This window comes from Brassica napus, chromosome A1, assembly GCF_020379485.1.
Source record: "Brassica napus cultivar Da-Ae chromosome A1, Da-Ae, whole genome shotgun sequence".
Classification (NCBI taxonomy): Eukaryota; Viridiplantae; Streptophyta; class Magnoliopsida; order Brassicales; family Brassicaceae; genus Brassica; species Brassica napus.
In genome coordinates, this window is record NC_063434.1 from 8,958,976 (window position 1) to 8,970,874 (window position 11,899).

The window sequence follows — 11,899 nt, forward strand, 5'->3', positions numbered from 1 at the left end:
TAGATGTGTTTCAATGGGCGCAACTAGAACTTATACTAGTTGATGGACACCAGTTGAAATAGATGGCGATTTAAATTACTTTATCAAGGTTTTTTCTGTTGTTTTAACTTGTTAACTAGATTCTGACCCGCCCTTTCAAAAGGGCGGGTATATATATATAATTTTTTATAATTTAATTTTTAAACTTGTGTTATTTTTTGTAATCATATTTTTATTTAATATTAATTTAATTTAACATATTTTTTGATAACTATATTAAATATGTCAAGTTGCATAATCATACACTTATGTCATATGTATTTCAGAAATTATTTTTAAAATATATTCCTAAAGTTTGGCAACATATTATATTTTCTTATAGTTACCTAACATAATTAATTAAGAATATTTGTATCCAAAAACGCAGACTCGAAATCCACCCGAAAATCAAAGTCTCATTATTAAGTTTGGTCTATATACTCGAAAGGTTTTTAAAGTGATATCCGAAAATCAATATCAAATCCAACCTACACCGAAAGCCAAACAAAATCTTTGAAAAATATTTGAAAAAATAACTTTTAATATATTTTGTTAAATATATATATATATATATATATATATGTGTGTGTAAATGGTCTTCACTAACTTTAAGTAAAATCACATTTAATAAATATTTTTAATCGAATAACCTATTTAAAATCCATTAAACTAAAACCCATAGAATATAATTTATAAGTAATACTTCTATAATAATATAATGTTCCTATTTAATAGAGTAGATAGATTAAATCATTTAAATTTTCTTATAAACAACTATTTATATTTATTATTTATCTTAATTGATTCATGAATTTTTATTGTTGGACTATACTTATATAAAGTGGTCATGATTCTAATTTAATAGAATAAATATTTATATAAATAGATTAATATTTAGAGTAGATGAATCTTTATATAAACAGATGAATATTTATATAAACAGATGAATATAATTTTTTAAATTTTGAAAATGTATTTGAATTTAATTTTCAAATACGTTTTTATTTATTTTTATTTAGAAAAGGTGAAAAAAATTATTGAAAAATATATTTTTAATATTTTAATATATTCAGTTATTATATTTATAGTCGTAACTATAATGAGTAATTAACATATCATTTTAGAAAGATGTATCAATAATGTAACTGCATATATAAATAATTATATAGAGTAACATGTTATATTAATCAAATAAAAGGTTGAAATTCTCAGAAAAAGGTTCAGATTATTAAATAACATACATAAATAATTTGGGTGGAATACTTATATAGCAAACGGAACCGAATAACATGTAACAGTTTTCAATCATAATTTTGGTATAATAGAATAATATTATAGTTAACAATCTACATCTGTTAAAAACCCAAAAGGAAAGAATAATTGTTGTATATATATATCTGTCCGTATTATGTATACGCAAAGCAGCCATACGGGAAATAAGTGGTGAGAGCTGAGAATTGTGGACATGAAGTTACAAATATATATTGATTCATAAAAGGCATTTACGGTTATTTAATTTGATACAGTTATACATAAAGGATAATAAAAGGCTCTTTAAATAAAGAAAATTAATTGTTGGACATAACCATTATCAATAGGTCATGTTCCTAATTTAATAGTATTGATGACGTTTGAAACCTGGAAAGTAATATACAACACTGATAAAAGCAAGTGAGTCACTCAAAAGGAAGTCGTAATTTTCCTTTTAAATTTAATGTTTATTTTATAGTACCATTTACTTACCCAAATTCAAAAGTTTTTCTTTACAAAAATTAAAGGTAGACATGCATGTCAGAGGGCTAACAGCTGCTATAGTTGGATGTATATGCATAAAGCAAGTTGTAGCTAAGGAACTTTGGAAGTGAAATATCCTTGCTTTTTATTTTCTTTTGTTTGTTTGTGATCCGGTTTTTGATATTGAGATCTTTGTCCCCACTTTTAAATTTCAAACGAAATTAAATGATCATATATCAAGCCCTTAATCTTAAGAGGTATCTCCTTCGGATCAATCTCAATCATCCTCATCCTCACGGACATTTACAAGAATGCTTGAAGCTCATTATGCAAGAGCTTTCGATGATGAGATTTGGAAATATGAGTATAACGCAATGAAATCTTATATACGGCGTGCCCTAGACGATGATCACTTCAGTTTTTTTTTTTTTTTGATAAAAGATATTCTATGATCAGTTCAGTTTCATCCGCGATGTAAAACAAAATTTCATAATCAAATAGGTACTATACAAATTTTAGAACATGTAGTAGCTAGTAGACTCATGAAATTGAAAATACAACGAGACAATAAAATTATGCGGAGAGGGTCCAAATTGACCTGTAAAATTTGATCAGAAGTTATTGAATGGTTTTGGCGAATACTAAGGTGGGGTTGTTTTCTTCCTTTGCCATTCTAAACCTATCTCTTGTTATCTCTCTAAAAATGATTATTGATGAATCACATCCCCGTGGAAAGATCACGTGTTACAGATATACCATACTTTGTGCATGCATGGTATATATATATAACTGTAAGCTCGGACTATACATGATAGAATATATATATATATTTATATATATGTAATAGTTAAATTAAACACCGAATTTTTTTAATAGACATACATAATTCATTGTAACTCTTGTGAAGCTCCTCCTTTTTGTTTATATACTATTGTTATATATCAAACATTCTTGTATAGAACTTGAACCGTTGCAATAAATTAACTATCAATACAAATTACTGATCAATCGTGATGGAGGTGTCGTTTATTTAATTACAGATATTGAACTCAAAGTACGTAAAGAAAGTTAAAACATATATTAAGTATTTTCATCAAGCTGTTATAAGTTTGAAAGCATGCATATTAGCTAAGCCAACACGTTGAAAATGATAGAAAGTGTCTGGATCTGTATTTCTTTGCTAGATAACTTATTCCGTTTTGTTTTTTTTAATTTATTCCGTTTTATGCATACTAAATTCATATCATCTTAATTAAACATGGTTCACAAAATATACATATTATAAATAACAGTTTTATCCATATCTTTTCAATTCTTCTAAATTCTACTAGTGTAAGTTGATGCATATAAGTATATACATATATTTGAACAAAAAAATAAAAATAAAGATAAGTATATACATATACATACATATACATATAATTATTTGTTTTTGGCTACGTGGTGTTTTGCCTTTAAAAAGGGTAAATTAGAGTATAGCTTGGATACTTCTTTGCTTGTACCAGATCTCTCCGAGTCTCTCTTCTTCCTTCTCTTTTGTTCACTGATCTCTTTTGATCATGGGTTCGAGTTTTCATTACACTATAGATCTCAATGAAGATCAAATCGACCAACCTTTTTTCTCTCATCTTGGATCCTCTCTTCATCATAACCACCATCATCATGATGATGATCATTTAGGTCCTTCTAATTTCTCTTCTTCATCATCTTCTTTGACTCCATCATCTCTTTCCCACCTCCCTTTCTTGATCAATTCTCACCAAGATCAAATACATGTTGGGTACAACAACAACACTTTTCAAGGTTTTCTTGATCCTCATCTCTCCCAATCACTCGAGGTATAAAATTTGAAGTGAATGATAGATATACCAATATTCTTGATCATGACCCCAGATATATTGTGTAGTATTTATATATGAAAATTTAACTAACCATTATTTTACAATGATCTTATGAAATTTCCAGACCAAGAAGTTTGTATCTAATAGTGGATCACCATCAAGCGATCAAGTGGTGCCAAAGAAGGAGACACGACTAAAATTGACGATACGGAAGAAAGACAATCATCATGTTCATGAACAGGTGAAATTGATGAAGAGGAAGACGATGATCACCACCACCGAGAACAACAAACAACACGTTAGTAACGACCAATCCATGAACCAAAGAAATTTCGAAGGGCATGACCAAGATCATCTCGAGAAAATCTCGGCAAATCAGTACAATATAGTCAACGAAACTGGTTATAACGGAAGCAACAATGGCGTGATTAGGATCTGTTCCGATTGTAACACGACCAAGACTCCTCTTTGGAGAAGTGGTCCGAGAGGTCCCAAGGTAACCAACCAAATATTACTAATTAGAAGCTCTCTCAGAAATTTGTTGTCTTTTTAAAAAACTTATAATTAATAGCAAAAGAAACATAAATCTTTTAAATCACTAACAGAAATCATCCAGTTTGCTATATAGATTTTAGGTAGTAATTCTGAGTAGCTTTAACAAAATCCTTTAAATAATAATTTTAGATTTTTCACACATTTTAATAAAAGACACTAAATTTGCATAATCTTTTGTAATTATATTTTTTCCATAATTTTTTGTGATTATATTTTTTCCATAATTTTAAGCCAATGAAAATTCAATAAGTGCAATTAAGTTTTTTAAAATTTGCAATTAGTTAATAAAACATACATTGAAAATAAAATAGATCTTTTTGAAACAAATTTTTTCTCTAGAATATGTAATTTTAAAACGGAGGGAGTATATACATTCTGAAAGTTTTCTCTCAAAATATAATTAATGGGAATTAATTAACTAATTAATTAATGCTCATGTTTGTTTTATTATTACAGTCTCTATGTAATGCGTGTGGGATAAGGCAAAGGAAGGCGAGGCAGGCCGCTATGGCAGCTGCAGCCGCAACCACAAACTCCGAGTACTTGTCACCACCCCTCATGAAAAAGAAGATGCAAAGCAAGTACAAAAGATCAAATGAAGTTAGCAATCTCTATTCTTCTTTGGCTCCAAAGGTAAAGAAATGTAAGAGCATGAGTACATCGGTGGAGGAGGCAATATCGGTGATGGAGCGCACAGCAGCCGAGACTCAAGCCAAGTCCACTATGTCGAGATCTTCCTCGACATCTTCCTCTTCAAACAATTTTTATTATGATGATCTAGCGATAATCTTGAGCAAAAGCTCAGCTTATCAGCAAGGTTTCCCTCAAGATGAGAAGGATGCTGCCATTTTACTAATGGCTTTATCGTACGGAATGGTTCACGGGTGATCCTTTTATCATTAAACATCACCCTTCTTTAAGAAATCATGGAATTATTCTTATAAACTATACCATAATCCTTCATATACGTGATTAAATTTTTTTCTGTTAGTATCAGTCAGCTCAACTTTGTGGGGTTTAATAGTTTCCAATAGTGAGAATATTATGTATGGAGCTTCGTATAATTTCGATAATGTGGCTGTTCTTGATTTTTCACTTTTTTCATTTGTTTTTAAATTTGGGAATTTAGCTAAGAGTTACATTAACTTATCTCTCTATATGTATCTCGTCAGGTTGTAAAACCTTTATCTTCGCTGTTTAACATTAAAATATAAATCCATAAACTACTATTTCACTTTAAGAAATTCAACTTTGATTTTTGAAAATTTTCTTTAGAGGCCAGAATATTCTGTTTAATTAAGATCATAATCCTTCGATAAATATATATTATGATGTTTTCAAGTTCACATGTTGTATCTAATAATAACTATACCATCAAGGAAGAACATTCAGCTATTTCAATCGAATGCCGGCCTTTAAATTTCCCCATGCTTCTTATCATCCAACCTATTCCAGATTCCTAGTTTCCAATGTTGTGTGACACATTGTAAATTGTAATTGCACTTGAACCAGCCTGTGTGTCTGCTCTCTTCCACTTTTGTTGGTGTGATCCTTTCACAGTGGTGTTACTTACTTTAGTATTTTGAATTTCTTTATAAACTATTATCTCACTTCCCCTTGGATACAAAAGCAATAAAACAGAACACTGGAAGAATTGTAAAACTCATTAGAACTAAAGGGGCTGTTTTGAAATACATTTGATGGTCGGGGACTGAAAGCCAACTGTATAATGGAGAAAAAAAGTTAAAAAGCGAAACAGAAGTGAAAAAAAAAGGCGAAAGTCTTTCACTTTGCGCGATTCATGTCTCCTCCGACATCTTTTCGATCGCTTTACGCTTCCTCCTCTACTCGTACTCCGGTTTCTCCACCAATCCGAATCATACCCTTACTGAACTCATTCAACAGACTCTACGGTCTATCATTCTCAACCTCGTCCTCTCTTCCTTCGTCTTCTTCAAATCTATTTTTCTCAACAAGGAAGCAGTCTCTCTGTATAAAGGTACTTCAATTTCTTAACTTTATGTGTTGGGTTTCAAGTTTATGTCCGAAACTAAAGAACCCATGTTTCGGAATCAGCTAAAGCTTATGTCAGTAGTAGGCGTTCAGGAATTAGGGTTCTTTAGTGCCATTGATTGAGATTACTATTGATGTGGTCTTGTTTGGGGAGAGATGTAACGATTACATCGGTCGTGTGTCTTAAGCACACACTGTATCACTTCAATTGAAGTGTTATTGTGTTTGTAGCTAAGAGGTGAAACATTGGTCTTTGTTGTGGGGGATAGGTACAAGCTTTAACTTCTGAAACAGAACAGCCAAAATGGTGGGAGAAGAAAGCAGGGCCAAACATGATCGACATCACCTCAACCGAACAGTTTCTGAACGCTTTGAAAGATGCTGGAGATAGATTAGTTATCGTCGATTTTTATGGAACTTGGTGTGGTTCTTGCCGAGCAATGTTCCCAAAGGTAAAGCTGAATCACCTCTCGTTTCATCTTTGAAGCAAAAAAGGTGAAACCTTTTTTCTTGTTTTTTTTTCAGCTATGCAAAACAGCGGAAGAACACCCTGAGATCTTGTTCCTTAAAGTAAACTTTGACGAGAACAAGTCACTCTGCAAAAGCTTGAACGTCAAGGTTTTACCATACTTCCACTTATACCGCGGCTCGGATGGCCAAGTCGATTCTTTCTCCTGCTCTCTTGCCAAGGTTTGCTCTCTCTTAGCCATTGCAGCACAGACTTCTTGCATATCCTCTAAGTCTAAATAAGCTTTTGCAAACATTTTTGCAGTTCAAGAAACTCAGAGATGCTATAGTGAGACATAATGTAAGAATTAGCACTGACCACTCTTCTTCGGTTTCTGAGCAAATTGAAGATTCAACTTCAAGCCTATAATCAACCAATATCTGGTTATAATTGAACAGTTTTTTTTTGTATATATATATGTTAACTGCCATTTGGATTTGCTGCATCATAACTTGTGTAGATAAAAACTCTAAGGAGGTGTTATTGGTTTATATATTTTGTTTGATTTAGAAATCCATATAGTATTTATAAATCTGGAGGTTTTTCCTCGAATTTGAATCTTTGTATTTTTAACTAAAAAATCCAAACAAATCCATTATAAAATCAAATATATTAGTAAATCCGTACGATTGAATAACATTTGATTTGATATAGAATTTATGAATCATTAAACCAATAACACATGATTTAATACATATTTGAAAATCACATAACCAATAACGCTAGATTTAGTTCGAGTTTTCAAATCCATTAAAATACAACAACCAATGATCCTTACTAAAAGTCTAGTAAAAAAGAAACACTTTGTTTTAAAAATCCAAAGGTATATGAAATGTGAATCTCAAAAGTTTGAACTGAGGTATGAAAGGATACACAATCTTATTATACTTGGATGAAACTGCATTAGTTGCATCTCATCTATGAAACCTCTTTTACTTTTACTCAAAGAAAAACTGACATGAAGGTGAGGCCCTAGGCTCCCGAGCTAACACCTTTAGCATCTCAAATTTCTCTTCCAGACCACGGTTTTTCGTCGAAAATCTTGCTTCCTTCAAATGTTTCGCATTTGTTAGTATGTACATTGCAACTTGTCTTTCTTCTTCATGTAGTCCATTGTATCTTTCCCACTCGAATCTTTGTAGGCAAAATAACAAACAAGGTGGAACATTAACCGGTTTGTAAAATTGTGGGTTAGACATGCGCTCCGTATGACTTTTCTTGGGCTCCTGTGAGCAAATCAAGAACACAAGTGTTTTAGACTCATCAAAGTTAACCTAGAAAGTAAAGCAAAGTTTAAGTAAGTTTCTTACATCTCTCGAGAGCTTGAGAACTTGTAGTTTAGGAGAATTCAATAGCAAAACCATAAGTAGATTCCACCACTCGGTTTTACTAGTACTTAGCTCCAAATATACAAGCTGACTATAGACAGTACTATCAGCGTACCTAGTCTGCGGTACAAGCAAACAAAAAATGTTAAATTGTGACAGAGTCCAATAAATATTGGTTTTATTAAAGTTCTTACAATGTTTATGCCCTCCAAAATCACAGACTAATTATCAAAAGTGAAAAGAGTTGGACTACAAAAAGTTGAATCTTTTTTTGACATCAAAAACTTTATATATTATTAAATAGTTTCCAAGAGGTTGGTCTCAGGAACTATCCAACTTGGAAGTTCAGTTTTTACATGGGAGAAAGGTAAACCCTTGAGATCAAACACCTTTTGCAAGGTTATCGTCTCAGAAGTTCAGAGAACAAGGAATAAAATGTATATATGGAGCAAGAATTAAACATAGAACAAATAAGATGAAATTCATCAAATTCAGCCAACAAGGATGAGCCAGTTGAAATTATGTGAACTGAAAAGGATAAATTAACTTACCTCCAAAGGTGATAAAGACAAGGAGAGACGTTTGACTGATGAGGCAAGAGGTAGGAGAATCTTCTCAGTATTTATATCATAAACATCAATAATCTTTGCCTCTCTTAGCTCCGGCATATTCTCAATAGAAAACTCATAATCTTTCATTCCTTTAATTGAAAAGTAGTTCAAATAAGGAGCATTTATCACATACCCTCTTCGACCATCTCCATCACTACAATCATGTATTGTTAAACTCTTTAAAGACGGTACTTCGATAGTGAAGTTTACCACATTGTCCACATATCGTTTAACATCCAATTTTTCAAGATTTGGGCAGCTTGAGAAAAGCCTACGCACTGACTCATCGTTCTTGAAGTGCACAAGTTGAAGTTTTAGGATCTTGAGGGACTTGAAACAAACCAGAGTGTTAGGAACATCTACGTGAACACAGTACTTAAGCGTCAAGACCTCGAGTGTTTTACAAGCGTAGATGTTACTTGGTAATCGGATATTTCCTTTTTCCGAGTAAGGATCGAGTTCTAGCTCACGCAAACCATGTTCAACCGCATATTTAATCCATATGGGGATATTAATAGCCTCACAATGTGATCCAACGATAAGTCGCATACTCTCTAGAAGACACGGCTTACGTGATATCAAGAACCTATGAACAAATTGGTGTGACATTTTTTTATCAGTCTTGTAACTATAGTCGAGTTTAGGCACATGTTCCCAAAGAGATGTCCATCGCTTCGACAAAACACAAGTCCTTACGACATCTACTGTCGGGATCAAGGACAATATCAGAAGCAGCAAAGCATCGGGCAAGTCACTGATCCTATCTGCTTTCTCATCAACCCGTCTTCGTTTCTTGTTGGAGTGTCTACGACTAAAACTGGTACGGAAACATTAATTAAAGACGATATATGTAAAATCGAAGATGATATCATAAGACTTTGGTCGGATGATTGGAAGTGTAAGGAAAACTAGAACGCGTGTAGAGAGAGACTCGGAAAGAACTTACTTTGGGTTCATGGCGGTTGTGACTTGAAGAAACCCTAGCTAGCTTTCTCTGATTTCTTTTTATTTGTTTTTTTGGGATTGAATGGGGGCAGCTTACTTGAGGTAGATAAACATATAAAAGTTTAAAGTGACAAAAGTTAGATCATCTAATACCTCTATTTGATAAACTAGACATCTAAAGTTTTTTTTAATTATAAAACAGCATGTTATGGAAAAAAATCACAAGTCATCAAATAAAAATCCCAAAATAAATATATTTATTTTAAATCATTAATTGCCATTAAATTCACTGTTATCTCTCATTAATTATAATTTTCTGTGTTTTCATTTAATTCAATATATATGATTTTCTAAAATAATTATCCTTATTTTTTTTCTACAAAATTGCAATCAATATCGTTCTAAATCTCAATTAAACAGTCCAAATATTTTATTGTGGTCAATTAAACTCATAATATATTAACACTTTGTAAAAATTCTTTATTCCACTGATCTGACTGATGTCATTAATATTTTAAATTAGAAAATTAGGATTTTGAATCTTGAAAAAAGTAATCTATTAACTAATTATGCAAATTAAAATAAAAATGTTTACAAAAATGAGTTCTCACAAAAATCTGCAACATTTAACTAAAACTGTCAGATGTCTATCTTTGTAATGTAGTAACTAGATTTTGATAAAGCGCGAGATTTATTTACTTTTAAATATTTTATTAAAAAAAGTAGATTTTTTACTGAAAATACATATGTGTATTTAAAATATTTGTAATCTAGTTACATTTATAATTACAATGATTTGTTTTTGGATAAAAGGCCTTGAGATGATTGTATATGTTATAAGAAAAAAGATAAATTATAATTGTAATTTATTAATAGATGAATCCTAGATATTAGATTTAAAGAGAAGTTTCTTGTGTTATAGAAACACTTCAAATCGCATACGTAAATTTTGATTGACAAAAAAATATTCGTTTATTTTTCTTTTTTGGATTGGTCTTAATTTATTTAATGATCAAACTAAGATGTGATAACCCATAATCTATTGATGATTTTTTTAAAAAATTTGTGTGCGTGAATCTGACTTTAGATGAAACAATCTATAAGTATAAAAAAAAATTCAAAATAAATTATCAGAATAAATTTTCTTCTCTACCTCTTTTGATTAATATACCAAAAAATATTATGGTCTCTTTTTCTTAATTTACTTTTATGTTTACAAAGTGTTTTAATTTTTTGTGTCATTATTTAATAAACTTGTATATGTAAACAAAATTATTTTCAAAAGATTTGTTTCTTTATTTAATTGGAAAAATTAATTAAAAAAAATCTTAAAAATAAGCAATGCCATGACATTGTAAATAAATTGAAAACTAATGACAGAATCCTAATAAGAATTATGCTTTAATTGTATAAACTAGATTTTGATCCGCGCTTTGAAAGCGCGGAATCATTTCTTTTAAAAATTTATTTAAATTAATAAATATTTGTCTAATCTATATTTTAATAGATTTTATATTTGTTTATAGTAATTTTTTTTATAATCTTGTCTTCTTTATTTTTTTATCATATAATAAGAAATTTGTGTACTAATTAATTAGTTAAAATATTTTAAAATGGTAAACTTCTATTCAATAAATTTAATCATATTGTGATTATATATTGGGCAAATCTCCAAAATAGCACATTTCTAAGTTTATATCACAAAAATAGCACTCAAAAACTAAAATGACCAAAATAGCATTTTATCTTTTGAAAAATTTTATTTTTTTTAATTTTTAAAATTTGAAATCTTATCCCCAAAACCTCACTTCTCAACTCTAAACCCTAAAACCTAAATTCTAAACCCTAAACCCTAAATTCTAAACCCTAAACCCCACCCTTTGAGTGCTATTTTTGTGACTTTTGTTCTTGAGTGCTAGTTTGGGAACAAAAACTTGATTTAGTGCTATTTTGGTCTTTTTCTCTTATATATTTGCTAAGGTTATTTATTTACAATTTTAACTTATTAATTAAATATTATATGAAAAATGTAATAGACATTACATTTTTCATTCTACATATTTTTAAATAATGCATAAAATTTTAAATTATAATTACACAAATATTAAATAATAATTATGTATTTAAATTGACTTATAATTGTTTTTAAAAGAAAACACTGTTGGACTTCTTTGACTTTAAGGTTTTAAATTATTGGGCTGTTTTGTTTAGTTGGACAGAAGCAATGTTGGGCTTTTAATTTCTGAAAACCATTAATAACAATTGAAAAAATTAATGGAAATTTTTGTAATTAATTGGAAAAATCAATGCATAATCCTAAGAAGGATTCTGCTTTAATAGTATAGA

General features: G+C 30.2%; 3 protein-coding genes across 4 annotated transcripts; 2 read left to right on the forward strand and 1 right to left on the reverse strand.

Moving 5' to 3' along the window:
• The first annotated feature begins 3,197 nt into the window (after positions 1-3,197).
• Positions 3,198-5,238, forward strand: LOC106444389 (putative GATA transcription factor 22). Of its 2 annotated transcripts, XM_013885876.3 has the most exons (4): positions 3,198-3,590; positions 3,718-4,089; positions 4,605-5,053; positions 5,095-5,238. In XM_013885876.3, exons 1-3 carry the CDS (start codon positions 3,312-3,314, stop codon positions 5,034-5,036), a joined length of 1,083 nt encoding a protein of 360 aa, XP_013741330.2. In that variant the 5' UTR covers positions 3,198-3,311; the 3' UTR covers positions 5,037-5,053; positions 5,095-5,238. The 2 variants fall into 2 exon arrangements, with proteins under 2 accessions (XP_013741330.2, XP_013741324.2); XM_013885870.3 differs by having other exon boundaries at positions 4,605-5,238.
• Positions 5,239-5,885: 647 nt separating this feature from the next.
• On the forward strand, positions 5,886-7,182 carry LOC106375612 (thioredoxin-like 2-1, chloroplastic). Its single transcript, XM_013815568.3, has 4 exons — positions 5,886-6,147; positions 6,431-6,613; positions 6,687-6,851; positions 6,934-7,182. Exons 1-4 carry the CDS (start codon positions 5,950-5,952, stop codon positions 7,036-7,038), a joined length of 651 nt encoding a protein of 216 aa, XP_013671022.2. The 5' UTR covers positions 5,886-5,949; the 3' UTR covers positions 7,039-7,182.
• A 315-nt stretch (positions 7,183-7,497) lies between these two features.
• On the reverse strand, positions 7,498-10,095 carry LOC106444354 (F-box/LRR-repeat protein At3g26922). The gene is made up of 4 exons (XM_013885843.3): positions 9,555-10,095; positions 8,549-9,425; positions 7,980-8,117; positions 7,498-7,895 (listed from the first exon to the last, which is right to left on the reverse strand). The coding sequence occupies exons 1-4, from the start codon at positions 9,563-9,565 to the stop codon at positions 7,608-7,610; spliced, it is 1,314 nt and encodes a 437-aa protein (XP_013741297.2). The 5' UTR covers positions 9,566-10,095; the 3' UTR covers positions 7,498-7,607.
• Positions 10,096-11,899: the final 1,804 nt, after the last annotated feature.